This window comes from Haliotis rubra, unplaced genomic scaffold, assembly GCF_003918875.1.
Source record: "Haliotis rubra isolate DU_JTF1 unplaced genomic scaffold, ASM391887v1 Scf234, whole genome shotgun sequence".
Classification (NCBI taxonomy): Eukaryota; Metazoa; Mollusca; class Gastropoda; order Lepetellida; family Haliotidae; genus Haliotis; species Haliotis rubra.
Window position 1 is genome coordinate 607,014 of NW_025766381.1, and position 21,984 is coordinate 628,997.

General features: G+C 41.7%; 1 protein-coding gene across 2 annotated transcripts in view; it reads right to left on the reverse strand.

Moving 5' to 3' along the window:
* Positions 1-1,125: 1,125 nt before the first annotated feature.
* The window catches only part of LOC124278266, a 200,798-nt gene continuing 179,939 nt past the window's right edge, over positions 1,126-21,984 (reverse strand). For both annotated transcript variants that reach the window (XM_046713984.1, XM_046713983.1), the window contains 14 exons: positions 18,659-18,873; positions 13,704-14,653; positions 12,123-13,314; positions 10,556-11,949; positions 9,538-10,189; positions 8,930-9,046; positions 8,499-8,806; positions 8,118-8,225; positions 7,607-7,763; positions 7,164-7,347; positions 5,419-7,025; positions 3,584-4,840; positions 2,727-3,251; positions 1,126-1,580 (listed from right to left, as the gene is read on the reverse strand). In XM_046713984.1, coding sequence (XP_046569940.1) covers positions 1,321-1,580; positions 2,727-3,251; positions 3,584-4,840; positions 5,419-7,025; positions 7,164-7,347; positions 7,607-7,763; positions 8,118-8,225; positions 8,499-8,806; positions 8,930-9,046; positions 9,538-10,189; positions 10,556-11,949; positions 12,123-13,314; positions 13,704-14,653; positions 18,659-18,873 — 8,926 coding nt within the window. In that variant the 3' untranslated portion in view covers positions 1,126-1,320. The remainder of the gene's footprint in view (positions 1,581-2,726; positions 3,252-3,583; positions 4,841-5,418; positions 7,026-7,163; positions 7,348-7,606; positions 7,764-8,117; positions 8,226-8,498; positions 8,807-8,929; positions 9,047-9,537; positions 10,190-10,555; positions 11,950-12,122; positions 13,315-13,703; positions 14,654-18,658; positions 18,874-21,984) is intronic.

Here is a 21,984-nt window from a genome sequence, read left to right on the forward strand (position 1 = left end):
GACGAGGCAGATATACCAGGCTGATTTATGTTAGAGTAACACTGACTGCTTTACCATGTGAGGTATAGCCATAGTTCATTCTTGTATAAATATATAGCAAGTGGCTGCCTCCCGAACCACCACCACCACCCGACAAAGGTTCTTGTGGTTCTTCTGTCTGTTCGTTAAAAACATGCCCGTTATAAACATAGTTTACTGTATTTCAGAAGAAGTGAATGCTTGTGTTCGAGACGAATCCCGAGGGAGTGAGAATCACCCAAGAATGCTCAACTCTAGTGCAACTGTCGTATGTTCTGTTTTAGTTTTTGCAGAACTTATATTTTACTTTGCTGCAGGAATATATTCACACGCAAGTCACTAGGTAACCTAAAATAGCATATTTAAGTACGCGTGTATCTGAAGGTGAGAACAGTGTGAGCCTCATCTGCAGACGTGATGCTGATGCTAACGATTTTAACATCGCCCAGTTTCCGATACAGAAACACGATTTTGAACTTAAGAAATAGCGAATGAAAGGGATATTTCACACCATACACACAGCTTTCTCTTTAAAAAAAACAAAAGAAAAAAAGGATACCAAAACAACACAACACAACACACGCACAAATAAAAACAAACAAACAAAAAATAAAATAGAACCAAAAAACAAACAGCAAAAAGAACACTCCATAATAACCAAAACCAAACCCAAACAAATAGAAAAGTTGATGCTCGGGGATAGAAATAAGGCACAACACCTGAATACACCCCAACTGGTGTTCAGCATGACCAAATTTTCTGTGAAGTATACATAAGAAATACAACAGGAAGCTTTGCTGTACACTCTACGTTGCTCTGTCACGTACCTTTCACGTTCTTAAAGCATGGCTTGCGCTTTCGAGATAGCCTTCAGAAGATCGTGTTAAATCACTGTCTGACTGACTGACTGACTGACTGAGTTTGGCTTTACGCCGTTTTTAGCAATATTCCAGCAACATCACGGTGGGGGACACCAGAAATGGGTTTCACACGTTGTACCCATGTTGGGATTCGAACCCGGGTCTTCGGCGTGACGAGCCAACGCTTTAACCACTACGCTACCCCACCGCCCCTAATTCACTGTCAGTGAGGTGAGCAATTCACGTGTTTAATGGCAACAATTTTATTTAATAAAGAGCAAAGCAACTACAAGCCTACACCGTAATTAACATTAATACAGTTTATGACAAATGTTCTTGAATATTAACATATGCACATTGATTAACAATACACGAAGCAATTACGCGTCAGCATGTCAGGTCTTTCAAACATTTCTTCAGTCAGGTATGTAAGGAAGCTAATTCAAGGAGAGAAGGTGGAATAAATGCCGAATTTCCCAGTTTCCATATTTGCTTTGATGGTGAGGAAGATTCCAGTTGCTTTTGTGTAGGTTGTTGCTGTCAGATACGTATTTGTGGTAGACATTTGTCTAATAATGTCCGCAGAACCGTTTCTTGTCCCAACAGACACTTCGTATTCAGCCTTCATGTTGAAATCGTCAAACACACCTGCCCAGTCCACCGCGAGGTGTCCGTTCACCAGTGTTATGTTTGGCTCAGCTCCTGAAAATGAAAGATTACAATATTTTGACGAATTTTAAGAATTGAAAGGTGGGAAACTCTGGAAATTTGTCGATCAGACAAAACTTTATTTGTCGGTTTATACATTTCAGGATACGTGGCAGTCTAACAGTTAATGTTTATCAACATTCATAGTGGCATCTCAGTTTGATGGTTGTTCGTTTGTTGTTTAAAATGCACTCAGAAATACACCAGCTATATATTGACGGTCTGTAAATAATCAGTTCTTGGCCAGACAATCAAGGTATCAACAGCATGAGCTATGATCTATGCAAATGGGACATGATGACATATCAGCGAGCCTGGGTTGCTGAATACCAATTCTAACCGGGATCTGCACGGGTTACATCTCAGTTTGGAACACGGTGTGTATTAACAACGTCTTGGGCGGTGGGGTAGCCTAGTGGTTGATGCGTTCGCTCGTGACGCCTAAGACACGGACTCGACACCTCACATGGGTGCAATGTGTGAGTCCCAGTTTTGGTGTCCCCCATTGTCATATAGCTGGAATATTCCTAAAAGCAGCTTAAAACCATACTCTCTCACTGTTGTAATGTCTTGACCTTCACATAAGATGAACCACAGACGGCGCAGTAGACATACACTCAAATCTCCTTTCGAGTTGATGATAAATTAAATGATTGTGAATACACAATGTTTCGCAGTAAAACATGATTACAACATCTTGTCGGGGTTAGATAAGCATCGGAATCTTTTTATTTTTGTTAGTGTTAATGATGTTATTTCAGTTATAAATAAGCCTCTTTTCCTTTCTGTAACAACCAACATTTCAGCCAGAGAGTGAGTTTAGTTTTACGCCGCATTCAACAATATTCCAGCTATATGGCGGCGGTCTGTAAATAATCGAGTCTGGACCAGACAATCCAGTGTTCAACAGCATGAGCATCGATCTGCGCAATTGGGAACCGATAACATGTGTCAACCAAGCCAGACCTCCCGAACCCGTTAGTCGCCTCTTACAAGCATGGGTTACTGAAGATTCATTCTGACCCGGACATTCGCGGGTCCTAGCTAGTATTATGTATATACAATTATGTATTGTACTACATGCCACAATAATGTTTTCAGCTACAACGTTAACATAAGCAGAATTCTTGCCATTCTCACCTGTGGTCAGGGGCGACCGGCTATCGACTTTTACAGTACTGTTGAGTACATTGCTGTACTGTGCCCTGCTGTTCACAGCTCGGACCTGGATGTCGTACATGTGTCCATCTTGGAGGCTCAGCCCATCCAGTGTTGCGTACGTCTTCTGTCCCATAGACACCCAGTCTGCTACCGGTGTGCCGTGTTCTAGAAGGCGACATTCATAGCTCTGGGTGCCACCACTGTCCGCATCCTGCCAGGCAAACTCAACATGGTCAGTGTAACCCTGGACGTTGGACGGGAGGGATCCCGAGGATATCTGATTGTCCACCAGAAGTTTCAATGATCCCAGCGGAAGTGCAGGAGGATGGTATACCACATGCAGAGGGTCTGATCTGATGATTGTATCCATGTTGACGTTGTTGATACAACGGACCCAAGCGTAGAGGACAGCGTCGTTACGAGCAGGGATGTTCTGTAGTTCGCAGTGTGTCAAGCCTTGTGACTTCTCCCACTTGTGATCATCATAGGACAGGGGATGTGTTCCTTAAGAGAAAAAAAGACTACATGTTGATAAAGAACAAGCATGCAGTGGTTGATGTGCTTCGTCTAATCAACCTTAATATATTTCTGATAACTTCAAGAGCGTGCTCACTCGGTGGAGTAGCTCAATGGTTAAAGAGTCCGCTCGTCACGCTTAAGACCTGGGTTCGATTTCCCACATGGACACAATGTGTGAAACATTTCTGGTGTGCCCCGCCGTGATATTACTGGAATATGGCAAAAAGCGGCCTAAAACCATACTCACTAACTGTTGCATAAACATAGGTCATCGTGCTCTTCAGTAAATCTATATAACAATACAAAAGCCATATTACCATATGCACATAAGCACGAGTGTAGTCCACTTTCCACGTCCTGAACCTCCAAGGTCATCCTTATAGATACCGTATCAGAACCTGCTGCATATTCTAGAGTTGACGAGACGCTCATGTCTGGCGGAGTGTGATCGATGGTGATTGGCTTGGATGTGAAGATGGTTCTGAGGCCAGCATTGTTCTCCGCCATCACTGTGACATGGACAGGGCTACCATGTGGCTCTTCCACCAGAATCATTTCATGGTTGCTGACAGACGTTGGGGACAAGGCACGGATCTGGTACCCTCCCTTGCTGGTTCCCGCTCCGAGCCACACACTTCTGCTGCCACTTTCCTGATCTATTACCCTGGCACAAACGGCGACAACAGAGGGCCGGATTTGCCAAACTGTGATGCCATTTGTTGGATCGGTGTCTGCAAGGTTTTGACATTCCCCTAGCGTTACATCAAAGGCGTCTGAAAGATTAGTCCCCGTGATTGATATACTTATGTTACTGAGGCCAGAACGCGAGGCCAGGAAGCTATGCGAGGCCTGTACTCCAGAGAATGTTGTTTCAAATTTTGCAGGAACCTGAAGGTTACCGACTGTGAAAATGACACGTGACACACGGATGTCCAAGTCACCTTTCACTGTCATTCGATAGAATGTATCCTTTTTTAGATATTCAAACGCATGTAGTTGTGTGGAGACATGTCGAAGAGATTGGAACTTAAGATCAGTAGAATTCACTTTCCTATCAAGGAAAGTTCTGCACTGAAAGGCTTTAGGGGCTGATGTGTCAATCAGTACACTTGGGGACTCGGCTGTGCCACTGTGAAGGCCTGCAGCATCAACTGCTCTGACTGCAATGCGATACCTCTTCTTTTCCTCCAATTTCAAATTGTCTATGGTGATCTCATTTTCCATTCCATGATATTTGAACATCGTGTCCTGGATATGTTCTCCCTCCTTCACAACTGCGATTTCAAATCTCTGCACATAGGAGTGATAGTCTTCAAAGCCATGCCAAGAAGCCTTCAGTGTTGTGTTTGATGACTGAAACTCAATATTCCTGTGGCGGTCAGTGTTGAAGACTACACCAACTACAGGTGGTGTGTCATCGACTACAAAGCCATCTGACACTGCTATAGTCTGCAGACCAGCCAGGTTGGTTGCCCTGATGCTGCTGTAGTATTTCGTACCACTTTTCAAGAGTGCCAGAGGGACCGCAAAGGATGTTTGGTTACCCATGGACTTTGTCTGAATAACGTCGTCTCCTACAATTAGAAAAAAATCAGTTCTGCTTTAGCCATATGTGTCTATTCATAGATGGCGGCTGAAGTTACGAAAAAGAATAAGTGGAATAATCTTATGGAGCAGATATAGTTGTAGTGTAACCCATAAGAGGTGACATGTTTCTATTTGTTTAAATGTAATTCACATTAGGCAGGAGTTTTATGGATGTCAACTTCTTTATTATGAGGAACATAATTCACGTTAGTTTGTGTTCTCACAGTTTTGGAGTTTATTTCAAATAGTGAGTGAGTGAATGTAGGTTTACGCCGCACTCAGCAATATTCCAGCTATATGGCGGCGGTCTGTAAATAATCGAGTCTGGACCAGACAATCCAGGGATCAACAACCTGAGCATCGATGACATGTGTCAACCAAGTCAGCGAGCCTGACCACCCGATCCCGTTTGTCGCCTCTTACGACAAGCATGGGTTATTGAAGATCAATATTCTAACTCGGACCTTCACGACTTATTTCAAATAAATCAGCATAACAGGGAAGGTGGTGTTAACACGACAGAAGTCAAACGTATTACTCTTTTACATGTATATTTTGATCATACCTTCAGGCGACGTTCCAACCCAAACTTCATAGCTTGTTATTGATGTATCTTCGTCATTGAATACACCCTCCCAACATGCTCTTATTGTTTGTCCATGACTGAAGAATTCTTCATCCTTATTACAAGACCCATCTGAATCCAGCAGCGACTTGGCCCTCTGAATTTTAGGTGGTGTGTTGTCAATGAGGACACTATGAGAATGGAACACAGCATAATCACTGAAGCCAAACCAGGCTTTCACGTGGATGATGTATTCTGTTCCATGCTGAAGTGATCGTCCTAGAGGAAGGCAGTATGTAAACCTGGTTAGTCGTCCTATGTCCTGCCATACAGGTTCCGTTTTGAGATCAAATATTCCAGTTCCTGGTGGTTTTCCCCTTTCTCCGATGCTCCACTGAAACCGTGTGATTGTATTTAATACCTGCGGTGATGAGGCCTCCCAGTGAGCAGTTAGACATGATGAGGAGCTAGTAACTGTGGCATCAGACTCTAGTCCAGGATGTACGACTATATCAGTACTCTTCCTTTTACTGGTTGTATCAGTGCAGTTCGGTTGTGATGAAGCAAGCATACAGTGCTGTCCCAAAACAGCACATGTGCAGTCGCCTTCGCAGTAATGGACTGAGCATGAGTGACGTTGGAGTTCCAGCATCCCTTTCGTATGTTTAGCATCAGTGGCAACAACTGCCACAGTCACCTTTCCAATCCCACTTGATAGGCCCGCAGTATTTGTCGCTGAGATTGTCAGGATGATAAGTTCTCCAGTTCTGATCTGATCATTGAGAGCAAGGGAAGCTGATTGTTCTGTGGAATGATTGTCATGGTTCATTTCCACGATTCCTCCTGATAACTCGTTGCCATCAAATGTTCGACTGACAGAGATATGATAGGTCTGGATCCCAGACTCAGTGTCCACAAAGCCTAGCCATTTCAGGTTTAATCGTGCCTTGGTTGCACCTTTGTCGATGACGTTTTCCCATGCTATAGGGGATTTGAATCCTCCCATTTGTGGGGGCGTAGAATCTATACGGATTGGGTTACTCGTGGCGGTGGAACAGAGACCTGCAGCATTACAGGCAGTGACAGAGGCAGTGTAGACATCGCCACTTCTCATCAGATTCCCTGCTTCAAAGAGGATGATGGTGGAATCCTGAGCGCCCAGGTGAATGCTTTCAACAGCAGATGATCCATCGTGATGAGTAGACAGTGACACCAGGTGTCTTTCAACGGGACTATCAGCATCTGTGAATTTCCAGTGAAGATGAAGCATGGAGTTCTCCCACTGTACATTCACAGCAGACATGTTTCTAGAGTAGGGTGATGTGAACGATGGTTTCACTGTTGCTACTGGTGGCGTTGCATCCACGATGAAGCTGTCTGAAGTGGATGTGGCAACTAGACCTGCTGGGTTTGTAGCATTGACCGTAACATAAAGGGGATGACCAGATGACAACTTGAGACCAGTTTTAAGAACTGAGTCAGAAAGAAGGTTGCTGGTACTTGGAAGGACATCACATTTCCCAGCCGTTGTTCCAACACACCAGTCGAAGTAGTTGATCCCCGTCTCTGGATCTTCAAAACCAAGCCACTGAGCAGGAAGTGTTGTACTGAAACGAGAAGGTGAGAAGGAGTCAATAGCAAAACAAATAATTTATCATTCATCCAAGCCGTTAAGGGTTAAGGTGAACTCTAGCTTTTGGTGAATACATCTTTCATAACTAGAGATGTCTTGTGAGCATAATTACGCATGTCCATGATATTTATGGTGTTGTCCATCATGTCCCACAAATACCACGCCAGGAACTGGAGGAGAGTTGTCTAGGGTTATCCCGTCGGATGCAGACTTAGAACAGAGACCTGCATGGTTGCAAGCCTTAACAGTGCAGTAGAGCTTTACTCCAAGCGGCAAGTCTCCAGTCCATGACATTTCTACAAAAGACAAGACCATATCATATCATACAACAGTACTCTTTCATACACTTTCAGAGTAAAGAACAGATTCTAGTACTTTTTGGGTTGAGTCCCTTCCGGGATTCGAACCCATACCCTCAGAATCAGGCACCTAATCGCCAGCACACAAAGTCAGCCGCCTAACTCCCTCAACTGGAAATGGACTTCGAAAAGGCGAAAAGGCTAGTGTTTTATAGTGTCTACATACAAGTATAGTATGAATGTTGGATATATGTACCCGTTCCAAGACCAACATGAGTTTCTGCCTCAACATCATCCAGATAGGGCTCCGTCCCGAGACTAACTTGAAAGGAGGACAGCCCAGAGTGTGGATCATCAAATCCAGACCAGTAACAAGTGTACCTGTCAGTGGAACTCTGGTAGTCTGCCTCCACCTGAAGTGGTGTGAAATGACAATATATTTCAGTGTTTACATACATCAATTTCAACGTATAAGTAATTGAAAGCCACTTAAAAGTATAATCTTTTTGATACGGTACTTTTTAGAATTGCCTCAATAGTCTTTCGGGCAGTATGAGACATACACAGTTTTTATTGCATACAGGTGTACTTGATTTTCGTTATTGATATGAAGTATTCATGTCTCAGCATCGGTTTTTTCAACTTACGGGACAGTGGAGTTGCCTGAATATTGCTAAAGCAGCATTAATTAATGCTTACTCACGGACTCTTTCAAGTTACAGGTTGAGCATTGTTATCATGATATCAGCGTAGGACACAGAACCTACCTGGCTTGTTTTTCCACCATCAGTAACAACACCATTTGTAGGCGGCGACGTGTCAACAATGAAACTGTTTGACACTGCCATAGAAGTCAGTCCAGCTTGATTTGTTACCTTTATAAAGCACTCATATTTAGATGTTCAAATATATTTGACAGCACTGTAGCTATTATAACTATAATACATTCTTTTAGGCGAAGTATTAGTACGTGAAAAAAAAGTGTATTGCCATACAATTATTCCAGCAAAATAATTTATCTATAAATCCAATTTCTGTTCCACTAGTATATTATTAATGCTCAGTGTTGTTTGTGTTTCATTACATTGATCTTTACAGTTGTAAACGTAATATTACTTAATACAACAAATATGGTAAGACAAAAGTACCATAATTTTGGCAAAATACTCATGACCATCTACAAATCCATTCATATGGATGTCTGCAAAAGTTCCCGTATATTCCGTGACGGGTGACACTGTTCCAGTGTTGGTCGTCCCTATGGCCAGGTATGTTGAAAGGATGCCAGACTCGTGGTCTTCGAATCCCGTCCAATGAACGTTCAGCCTGTCCACTGACACCACGGTGTGGCTGTCGAGTGTATTGCCGATGAAGATGTCTCCTGATTTTGGAGGTGTAACATCAACCAGAACAGCGTCTGAAGTTGCCGATGTGGAGTGTCCAAGTCGGTCATATGCTGAAATAGCAACAGAACAACAGAAATGATATGTTGTCAAAAATGTAGGTTGAAAGATGTGTGATTAAAAATTATTTTCGAACTTTATGGACTGTTCATGTCGGGTACATAGTCTCAACATACCTTTCACTGTTGTATAGTAGGTTTTACCGTTCTCCAAGGTGATGTTTGAAATGTGTGCATTGTGTACGAGGCCGGCAGATATGAAGGGTTGAACATCCTGTCCTCCTGGATAGGTACCTTTAAATAACAGTCACGAAAACCATTAATTTGTCATCATCATTAGATATTCCAACAATGTTATATGCATATGTTTATAAATCGCTATTACATAGTTATGTTATCAGGCCTCCATAAAAGGTGAGCATATTTAGCCTCTCTGGCGGAATTTGTTTAGATTGCTGTTGACACAAGACATAATTTCCATCAATGTGTAAATGTACCATGCGAAATATGTAAATAATTATTTGTTTCTGAAGCAGAGGGGTGAAGGTATAATGATTGTTTCTTCGTTGTTTATTGTTGCACTCTGCAATATCTCAGCTATGTATTTGGACCCGACAATCCATCATGTGGATCGATTTACACAATTAGAAAACGATGACATATGCCACCAGATCTTGTATGTTGCCTCTTCCGACAAGCATGGGTTTGCTGAAGTCTAAAGTAATTCTAAAACAAATCTTCATGGGTATTCAAGGTATGACGAACTCTACATCCATACTACTCACCTACGGCATATGAAAAATGCGTTATGCCTGAATCAGTATCCTTGAAAAAAGACTCATGGTCACTAAAACCCGACCAAGCTATCACCAAAACATCCTCTTCTGTTAGGAAGCCATTTTGTTGGTTGACAACAAGCACTTCTCCTTTTGTAGGTGGAAGGTTATCTATGATAACACCGTCCCCGCATTCTGACATTCTTGAGCTATTTTGTCCGACAGGGGTGCTTTGCATACATATGTAATATTTCACATGGTCCATTAACTGCAGACTGTGGAAATGAACAATAGATCCTTGAGCATCTACACTTGTGACACATTTGTCATCAGCTTCACAGTCATTTGGTACATGAGGTTCAGTCATCAGGTACCAAGTGGACTTCCTTCCTTCTAATCCCTCCATGACGCCGGCCAGTTGGACGCTAGATTCAGCAACATCAACGTCAAATGAAGGAAGATTCCCAGTTTTCAGCCTGTCTATCATTTCTTCTATCTCCTGGATATCCTTCTGGTCAACTTCAACGAGTCTGTTCTCCTGTTTTCTTGCGTGATTCAGAGTTTGGCAGGACGTATCCGACAGCCCGGATGGGCATATAACTCGGACACAGATGTTGATGGTACTGTGAGACTGAACATGGTCATCCAGACAGACATCAGACTGGAAAAAATACAAACAGAATAAAAAGATATCCTAATGACTGTACACCATTAACTTTGACAATCATCTTTCATCACACTGTTGATAGTGTTTGTTTTTAACCGTTTTTTTTTGTTTGAAAATGAAAATCGTACACAAGAAAATTTCACGTCATATACCAATCATCTTTGAAGAGCGATTACTGTACAAACAACTATGGTCCTAAGGAAGTGCAAGTGGTGATGCACTCTCAAAACATTCATTATCATATCAACATTGACTCCGATAGATGTCCCAATTTTTCAATAGTAAATTAAAAATGATTTTTTTAAAGAGTATATGCTTCATTTCCCTGCATCAGATATAGAACACAAAGATCTGCATTACCTGGCCTTTGGTGAGGGACAGGTCAGTTTTCCAGGAGGTTAATGGGTTGTTATGTTTGTCTGTAGCAGTCCATTGATAGATAATTGATTCTGAATCTTGTGGTTCCTCTTCACATTTTACACTATCAACATGAAGCGTCACCGAATGACAAGATGGGGCGGATCTATTGGTAAAGGATGATGTTGTTGTTACTCTCGGCTGTCCAGGGACGACCTTCACTCCATCTGAAATTTTCCACGGTAAACACACAGTGTCAAAACAGGGCCTCACAAACACTTGGTACACCTTGTTTTGTTCGAGGACTCCATTGGTGAAGTCTGCATAGTCGGTGTCCCTATTTACGAACATAGTTGACAGGGTTTTATAACATTGTGTGCTGTTTGTGCAGTGCATTCTTTCTTTGAGGGCAGCTTCAAAATGAGTTGTAAGCACTTTCCATGGACCAGCATACTTCCAATAAGATGACACTTTGTTCTTTGACAACGTGTAATCAATGTCTACAGTGCACATGCGAATAGTTGAGTTTGCTATGTCATCTGCAGAGTTGATGTAAAACCGAGGAAAATGTGTCAAAGGTACAAATTGATATGTGACAATGCCCTGTGTCTTTTCATCTGCATGTATGTGTGCCATTAAGAGGACTTCGTCAGATGAAATGTTGCCCTTAAGGGGATGTTGATACTCAAGAATGTACCTCTGACCAATATGGAGAGATGCAGAAGGTTTGTACGACCTTGTGATGTTGCTGTCTGAAGTTGTATCAGTTTCTGGGATCAATCGAGATGTGCCAGAACTGTGATCACCACATGCAACGCCATCGTAGACTTCAAGGACAAACTGGTCATCATTTGGTTGATCAATAATGATGAAACCATCTGATGAAGCATATGATGATCCACCTGAACATGTTGCCCTTACTGTAGCATAATACTTGACACGTGGCTTGATGCTTGATGAAGTTACACATGCACTTGTGCCATTTACAGATCTGAACGGACTAATGTCACTTCCATTTACAGCAGACCCTAGGGCCACTTCAAACTGGACATCTCTGTGATGAAGGAAGCCATTCCACTTGACGCAAGACTTTAGTGTGGAGTGAAAGTCTACATCATCCTTCCCATCAACATCCATTGGGTCAATGTCATAGACTAGGCCATGTCCTGGTGGGAATTTAGATGGTACTGTAATCCCTTCCGTGGTAACGAGAGCGAAATGACCTGCAGAATTGTACACATACAGTTCAAAGAGAAATGGTTTGTTGAGCTCCGAGTCCATCTCTTGCAGTCTTTTGAGTGGATATCTGATACAACCAGCGTGGCCCTGGATCTGACAGGCTTTTGTGATGTGCTTTGGCGTTTGGAGTATAGGTGTCACATGATGTCCATCATGCACTGAAATGAAATGTGTTCTCGTTATAGCTTAAACTAATTGATAAAAGCAATTCCTATAATGCTTTGAACCTTAAACTTTACAAATGTGATGAGTATGATAACTATTTGAAGAAAGATTTAATGAAAGAGTGGCAAACCAACCTGATTCAAACAATATTGAATTAACCACTTACTGATTCTGTAGAGAACTGTAAAGGTTGAGTCCTGTTGCTCCTGGTCAGAGAATGTATCATTGTCCCAGTTGATCATGACGAAGTTTCCACTTAGTGTAGGTGATACTTTCTTAGTGATTACAGGGGGTGTATTGTCAATCATCACTGGCCCAAATACTGTAACTGATGACAATCCAGCCTTGTTGACTGCCTTTAGAAAGATGTAGAATATGTTCTTCCCAGCAAAGCCAACATGGTTCAGCTTAAAGGAAAGATGTCCTTTGCTCGATGCATAGTCCAGAATATCTGGGTCATGAACTGTTGTTTTGTCAGATCCAAATCCGACTGAGAAATCTCGTATTTGGCTTTCATTCTCTGCGCAGTTCCAGTGGAGGTCTATCTTGTCAGAAGGAAGAAAAATTAGGAAATCGTTCAAAAAGGGAAGAGTTCTGCAGACGTTATCGTCAATTTCCGTATCATTCAAGATGATTAAACTCTTTGGCAACACTTGAGCCATAGCTGATGAGGATCTTGATTTGCATCTCTGTCTACATTCACTGGTCTCTTCAAGTTGTCTCAGTGTAAGATTTCTTGTGACAAGCCAGATATTTTCATCAAGGCACACAACATGTTCTTGTGATGTTTGAGCAGAGCTCAGTGTAACATTGTACACTGACGGAGGTGAGATATCCCTGATTATCCCATCAGAACATGAAGGCGTTGAAGGACTCAGAGCAGCATTGAAGGCTACAACTGTGGCATAATATTTGTTCATCTCTTTCCCGATTTTGAATTGTGCAGTATGGATGCCTTCTGTTACTTCAAGCGTGTCTGTGTTGTTCTTCATTTCATCCAGTGTCAGACACTTTGGGGCCAGACTGACCAGGTAATGATTGATGCCACTCTCATGGTCAATAAACCCTGCCCAGTTGACTAGTACAGTATCCTCACTTGTGTAGTCTACATCAGGTCCGTCCACTGTGCCTTCTTTAACGGTCCCTGCTTCAGGAGGGGAGTTATCCACAAGGATGTCGAGATGGTCAATGTTCTTCAGATCTGCTCCGTTTGTTGCCACAACTGTGAAGTAGAAGGCCTGGTTGTGTTGAGCATCGTTTGTCTTGTTGGCCACCAGGCTGTTCAGCGGAACAGTGTAGTTATGAAACTGGCACTCTCCAACGGAAGAACAGTAGCAGTTAGAATTAGATGGGCACGCCTGCAAACATAAAGCAGTGGATGATACTAAGGATAAATCCAATACATTTTATCATTTGAACACGACTTTATCTAAACAAATAAAGATTCTCCGTTTTGCTCCATAAGATGCAGTTATTAACAGAAAAAAAGGTCGAAAAACGCACCTGCCACAATGGAAACCCTGTGAATAATTCTTCACTACAAAGTCACAAAGTATCATTTGTCTCCCTATATAACCAGACATTCATTATTATGTCACCTGGACATTCTGACTTTCAGTCGATGATTTTGCATTCTGTAGTGAAACGTGTATTCATCGCTTCAATCTGGGATTGATATTCAGTTACCACATTCCACGACACTTTATGTAATATAGCATTATGAAGTGATTTGTGATGTTGATCTTACCGTTCCATTCAGATTCCCTGATGGCAGTACACCGTGTCCAAGATCTTCTGAAGAGTCTGCTGTGCCAAGATACCACTCAATAGTTTTGACGCCACTGTGAGGGTCGATGACATCAAACTGCAGCATCATGGTTGACAGATCGAGACTGTCGTGGACATACACCTGCTTGTTCCCGTCATCCTTCACGAGCCACATGTTTGATATATCAGGAACTGTCGAGTCAATGTAAACTCTTACAGATTCCTCAAGAGAGTTCTTGACAATGTCCATCATTCGCAATGATATGTCAACTGTTTGACCATCATGCAGTGTTTCGGTGATGCACAGTGACTGGTTTGTAAAGTGAGGAACCAATGCCCAATCCGATTTCACAGCATGATCTACAGATACAGAATACTTTGCCTCAATGATGCCATCAACATTTGGAGTTCCAGATGTAGGGAGGACTCCAGCAGTTTGGTCATAGCCAGCGGCCACTTCTATCTGGCGAAGGACTGGCTGCAAAGGGTTATTGTCCCTCATTTCATCATTGTAGTAACACCCCTTCCAGTCTATGCACACAGGTCCCAGGTTTGTCTGCCATTTGAAACCTGATTTCTGTGTAGCTGAAACAACCTGAGGTGGTTTCGTGGAATCTGTCATCAGTTTGGAGGAATTATCATTCAGCACCAATCGACGTACATATTGGATGTTTCCAGCAGTGTCGTGTACCTCCAGGATGACAGCATAAAGACCATATTTGTTCGGGAGATGAAGAGTAATGTTATCGTACTTGTTATCGTATTGGGCGTCAAAACCTTTCAGTTGCGGGTATATCACGTCGATCATATTTCCTTTATGTTCAGTCTCCAGCACTTGTATTTTAGTGTACTTCAACCCCGATGCTGTATCAGCCTTTCCTCCCGTTGGAACAGGGTCTGTCCATCCAGAGGTTTTAACGTGGACTTCACCTGCAATATTTGAATCTCGTTCTATTGTGCTAAGACATTTCATTCTTCCGTATGATTCCTTTTGTGTACCTTTCTTACACATCTTCAGATGTTATGCAAATTACGAAGATCACGTTTAATGGGAACAATACACATGGAATAAGATATTGCAACACCTATGATTTTCTACTCCTATATAGGCAGTTATATTCATATCATAATTATATTTGTTCCAATTATTATTTTAACTTTTCGAAGGGTATCCACTTTGTAAGTAAACGTTTTCCAACAAAACGGTCAGACATATCAGACGTCCGTTGTTATTTCTAGTACAACAAGCTTGGTGTTGGTTATCAGTAATAGTGCACTGGTCGGACGAAAGTCAATTTCTTTTGTTCATGACTGATGGCTGAGGTCTTGTTTAGGACCGCAGAAATACTTCGCCTCCAGTGTTGACAAGGATGCTCCACTAGATGCCCTTATCAGCAAGCTTGACTGTCCATTTGGTAATGTACATACAGAGTATTACAACATGGCACAGTTCTACACAGCCAGGTAAGGAGACGAGAGTGAGCTGAGTGGTCCTGGAGGATATTCTCAGCCCCGGAGTTATCCTTGGTAATGTCCAACTTAGCAACACAGAACAGAATCTTCGGGACACCTTTGGGTCTTCGAGCTGATCTGAAAGATCAGTGTCTTATGAGCGCTTCCTCATGTACCTCTGTCAAGTTGAAGATGATCCGCAGAAGAGGAAATGAACGTATGCCACCAATACTACCACTGTTAATACAGATAACTCTGAGCTGAAGGAGATAAAAGGTCTGTTAACAGCGGTGTCTGCAGAAATAGCAACCCTCAAGGCACAAGTAGGCAAGGATACAACCAAGAAACAGAATCAGCCATGTTCACGTGAAGGTCAAGGACAAGGTCAGCAAAAGCGAGATGCCCTTAAGGTAATGAACATGACCTCCAAGGACGGCTGACCGAGTGAAACCAGCTTCATTCCAAGGACTCGAGACCATTAACGACGTCCCAAGATGTTATATATATATGGACAGGCTAGACATATTCAGGGCTGATGGAGAGCTGTCATCGATGCAGACTCTATATTCTGTCCGATGGGGTGGGGAAGACCATTGGCATAGGAAGTGTCAGCAATCAGCATATAGCAGCCGAGTAAGTGGAATACTTATCAGAAAATACTGCAACAATCAATGGAGTCATATGCAAGGCTTTACTGGAGACTATCTTGGTCTAATTGTTGTCGATAGAAGGGACTTGAAGTGCATTTAGTAAGTTACACTACATGTTACTTGTATCTGACAGTTCATACAAAAAAATGTTTGTCACTTTAGGAACTAACATTCTCTCTATCTATCTGAACCAGATTTCTACAACCTGCAAACATACCACCAGTCATGTAAGAGGAAGTTAAGGATCATCTCAAGCATCTTCTTCTCTGCGGTATCATTAGGCATTCTCATTCTCCATGGTCTTCCTATGCGGTCCTTGTGGGGAAAAAGTGCGGAAAACTTAGACTTTGAGTGGACTTTCGCCAACTGAACCAATGGACCATTAATGAGTGAGTGAGTGAGTTTAGTTTTACGCCACACTCAGCAATATTACAGCTATATGGTGGCGGTCTGTAAATAATCGAGTCTGGACCAGACAATCCAGTGATCAACAGCATGAACATCGATCTGCGCAATTTGGAGGACCATTTATGACAGCCACGCTATCCCTAGGATGTTTGACGCCTTCTCAGGTGTATATAAGTGTTTTGAAGGCCTGCATCTAAAGATATGTCTCATATACTTGCATGACATCATCATCCTCTCAACAATCGACAAACATCTAGACCCATTGAGCCAAATACTTAAGCGAGTCAGAGAAACAGGACTGAAATCTTCACCAGAGCAATGCTAGTTCTTCAAAAAGAAAATCAATTTCATTAGCCATGTTGTCTCTGAAGAATGAATATCAGCTGATCCTAAGAAAGTGGAGAAGACTCGGAATTGCTCAAGACCTACCAATGGTTTAAAGGTTCACCAAATTCTTGGATTTTCAGAATAATATCAGAATCTCTTGAAGAATTTTGCCAAGATTGCCAAGCCATTATCCGCACTGATCAACCATGGAAATGGGAACAAGAACAATAACAGGCTCAAACCATTGCTAGCTTCATCACATTTCCTCGCATACCTGGACTACAGCAAAAAGTCTGAACTGCATACAGATGCCGGGGGACGTGTTGACTTGGTGGAGTGTTGTACCAAGAACAGGATGGAGCAAAGAGGGTCGCCACTTACATGAGCAGGGGAATAAGCAAGTCGGAAAGCAACTATTCATAGAAGGAGGCATTCGGTGAGAAGTTCCACAACTACTAGTATCTCTAGTTTACAGTATTGACTGATAACAAAGCTCTAACCTACGTCCTCACCAATGCCAAATTGGATGCTACAGGTCACCAATGGCTTTCAGTTATCTCTGCTTAAGATTTTGATATCCAACGCATACTTGTGATCACCGATCATTTCATGAGATATGCTCTAGTAGTGCGAAACATTCTTGTAGACACTACAGCCAGGACCACTGCAGAAGCATTCTACAAGATTTTTGTCTTTTGCAATGGAAGGCCCTTGCAATTTCACAGTGACCAAGGAGCTCACTTCATGAGTCGAGTCTGAACTCTGTGACATCTTAGGCATAGCACGGTCAAGAACTACACCATACCATCCAATGTGTAATGGGATAACAGAGACCGTCAACAGGGTTATACTGAGCATGCTTGGTACACTGAAGCCAAGCCAGAAGTGGAACTGGAAAGGGTTTGAAGGTGCACCTGTTTATGCTTCCAATGCAAACAGCCATGACTCAACTGCTATTCCTCATTTTACCTGATGTTAGGTATAGACGCGAGACTACACATAGACCTTGACACTGGGATTGAGATAAACAAGGACAAGCAAGGTCTGATGTCCTATAAGGAAATCCTGAAGACAGGGTTGGAGCAAAGCTTCAAGATTGCTGTATCTGCATGTAGGGAAGCCCAGAAGAAACAGAAGGCATGTTATGACATTAGAGCCAAAGGTGCAACAATCCAGTCTTGGCGATTTTGAGGGGAAGATTCTTGCTTTTGATGGAGAGCACAAGCTATTTGACAAGTGTGAAGAGGATCCGTATGGAGTGCTTTCTCAGCTTAACCTAGGTATACAAGTGTTTGTAGTGAAGAAAGAAAACTGAGATGGAAGGGCAAGGACCTTGCATCCCACCCAAACCCATAGGACCTTTATCTGCTGAGGATGACGGAGAACCTATGAGACCACCTCCAACTCCGGGACCGGACATGCCATTAGAACTAGAACCAGATACAGAACCAACAGCGTCGGATCAAAATGAGTGTGGGTCCATCTCGAGCCTGACTTCCAACCTAGCCTGACGATACAACTGTTGTCAGCACAGAATCCTTTGAAGGTGATCCCACCTCACAGCTTGAAGGTAACGATCTGACGACTATGGTGGTGATGGAAAGATACAAATAGTGACTTGGTTTGACAACAGTTAAAAGTAATTTTATTGAAATCATATATTCCGTAATTTAACTTATATCAAACAAATATTTGAAACATCTTTATTTTGCTCTTTGACAATTCCGATGTGGCCACGTTGCCCAAGTATATGTATGAGAATTGTTTCTTCAATAACATCCCGGGAAAACGTTAATAATTTTGGATTTGTTGATATAATTTGGTGAATTGAAGATGAATATGTGTTTTCTGATGTTGTGTAAAGTGATATATTTGATAACTGAGTCATATGACAGGTAGGTTCCTACAAATATGTATCATTTTGATTTGACTTTAGCCTTCGGTGTCTGGAGACTCATGACGTCTTGGCTGGTTTACCGGCCTGCGGTATTGAATCACCTAGGTGTTCATTAAGGGTCAATGTATCCAGTTAGAAAGTTAAATTCAGGTTTGGTTTTTTTTTCATGTGTATATACGTACACACATATTGCTTACATACCAGTTCGTGTAATGCGGGTTGATAGTTCCAGTGGTTGTGACACGCAGTGTCCCGTGTTGAGTTTGGAGCAGTGTTCTGGTTGACCAATATCATACCGGAAACAAAGCTGTTTGGTAGAAGTCTGATGACTGTAAATCTGGGTTCCTAAATGATGGTTGTCAAAGTCTTGATACTTGAAAAATCCTCCTCCAGTAGCGGAAAAATAGATGCACTGTCTGGATAGATAAAATAGCTTTTTTAACATTCTCGTACATAAAGTCTTAGTTTAACAGTTATAAACTGAATTAAGTTAAAGTAGGTTATCTTTGTAGTCACAGACCTGCAAATGAAGAGTAAAGTAGACAGATATATTCAGAGCAAGGTGTCTTTCTTTCTGGAGATTAAAAAATATATTCCATTGTCATTGTCCTTTCATTGTCCTTTGTGCGATTCTGACTATGTAACAAGACTGTGTAATTTGGGGCAAATATAAATTTGTGTTGCAATGGTCTATATTCCCCTGCGCTTTTCAGATGAACAGTTGACTTGGCTTTACGTGTGTTTGTGATCAGTGCGGTGCCCTGGGTCAAAATATGTTCACGTTTTTTACGAATGCCTATCTGATAGTGGTTAATATAGACATGCTAATGATATGATTGGAATCGTACAATCGGCTCAGACCTTGTACATGTTATCAATCCCTATAGCGATGATAGAACGTGTACGTGAAACGGGGACAGGTGCCACCCGAAAGTGTTCACTTAAAAAAACACAAAAAAACATGGCAACATACGGTACACGACTAAATAGGCAACACCACATTTGTCATTGATGCGTCATGTACTCTGTGAACGAAATCTCTTTTAAAAGATTTCTTCCTGAGTTAACAGTGTTACTTTAACCTTTGGCATTAGTATTTAAGGCAATGTATACATTACCTCTCCCCATCATGCATATCTGTTGAAATCGGAAGAGTCCCTGAACATGATAGATAGCTAGACGGTGAAGTATCACTCAGAGTTTGCGAACAGTCACTGGTCCCGTGTAATGGTATTGTTGACAGAGTAGTCTCGGCTCCTGTAAAATGTAAAGAGCATACTATTCTTCTTCAACTCACGTCAATCCAAGATCACAACTGGTCATTATTAATTGTAAATAATTAAATGCACAAAGAAGTTTAGTTGCAAACTGTTATTGCCAACATGAAAATGTCAGATCATTTGTGTATTCTATAACAGCTGGTGTCCATTTCTGTGGATCTCATATTCACTGATTTTGGTTTGATACAAAATAAGTACAAAACACAAGTATAAACTTGGTCTCGCCGCAATATGGTTGAAATAATAACGCCGATATAACGCTTAGTTTTAGCTCACTCACTCCAGACCATTGTCTCGAATATTGTATTTTTAGATAAATTTTGAATAATATGTTTTGTAAATAGATAAATGGTATTTTGAACATGGTGGTATAAATTAGTAACTGCGATTGTTAGTGGCTGTACCCTCAAAGGGGGTTAAGTATCGTAAAAGTATTGACCTCCTGAGAAGGTACGTAAGTCCCACTTTCAAAGTAAATTTATAAACTTACAAATTTTTTAAACGTAGTATTTTTGTTATTTTAAATTTTCCTACAGTCACCAGCTGCTGAGGGGATGGTGTAAATCCAGCTATAATCCATGCAGGTAGCAAAAGCACTGTCCCTAGTATGGTGATCTTCCTTCAGTTGCTGGTGATCTATAGCCCGTTTAATTTGTACTGTCTATAGTGATTTCATTTTATGACAGAGTACTAGTTATAAATTTATATCTGTGATACTGTAGTATTTTTCTGTCCTTCGATGACAGGTCTTTACGTTCGAAATTTATTGATTTTAATAATGATATAAATTCAATTGTTCTCGTCACGATATGGTTGAAATATTGCCGATGTGACGCTAAATAGTAACTCACTCACTCACTTGAATATTGTAAATGGAATGTAGGCCATTGCAATCACTGTACCATTGATGAGAATCTTCTTCAATTTTGCCGATGAAGTCACAATTCCATAGCCTTGTTCGTAGACGTAGTTTGGGGAATTTTTTATGTTCATGTTGTCGAACCTTGAGGAGAACAAATAGGAAACAGATTTTGGTTTCAAGTTGACGTAGGTATCTGCTTCATGTACACAGTCTGTTGAGGACCCGTGTGTGGAATTCCTTATACTGTTGTCTGCATCGGTCATCCCAATGTTGCAAGTTAGAAGTTCAGGTTTGTCAGTGACTGTGAATGGAAGAATCATGATCATAAACATAAACATATCGTAATATGTAATAATGTTTAATATATATATATATATATATACACACACACACACATATATATACATATATATATCGTTGATGGTACAATGGTAAATTAATGGCTACCCTGTATCCCGCCATGACATACACAATATTAGCTTACCGCTATAGTATAGAATTTTAGTCGAACACTTTTCCACTCACGGTCACATTTTGTGTAGCTGGAACCTCCATCTCTCTTAACGAAGCCCTTCCGACATGTACAGGACGTCCTCAATCTGTTGTCAGGGCAGTCACCAGGCCAACACCATTGGTTCTTCCATGAGCACGTCACTGACATGATAAAATATAAAACAGGAAAAAAAAGGATGTAACTTCACAAAATAGTCTCTGTGTTCATGTATGCTCATAATCTTGTTTGAGTGGCATTTTTAGAAGTTGAGACGTACAATATGGAACAAGTTTTTATGGATAACAACTTCTTTATTTCGTGAGTGCGACGTTTCGATACAGATTCTTGTACCGTTGTCCACTCTTGTACCGCTTGTACACCTCTTGTATCCCGCACCCGCACAAGGACACCTCCTGCAACCAACTCCAGACCTCCGTGTACAGAAAACCTACCCATACGGATCAATACATCCACTACAACTCCAACCACCCCCCTAAAGTCAAGACCGGCGTCATCTCTACATTGACCAGAAGAGCCAGAAACATCTGCTCAACAAACCTACAAGAAGAAATTGAACACCTAAGGAAAGTCTTTGTAGAACGCAACCACTACCCACCTGAAATAGTCAACAGAACCATCGAAGCAACGCTTTCACCTCCTGTCAGAAGATCTAAACAAGAATCAGCCCCCATCAAGATATCCATTCCCTACATAGGTAAACCATCACATCAAATCAGCCGACTCCTGAAACAACAAGCAGGCATAGACACAACCTTCTCAGCGTCCTCCAGCCTCAACAACCTCCTCCATGCCAACGGAAGAAAACAACCCACCGTCAACAACAACAACCCGAAATGTGTTATTTATAAAATAAACTGTGATTGTGGACAAA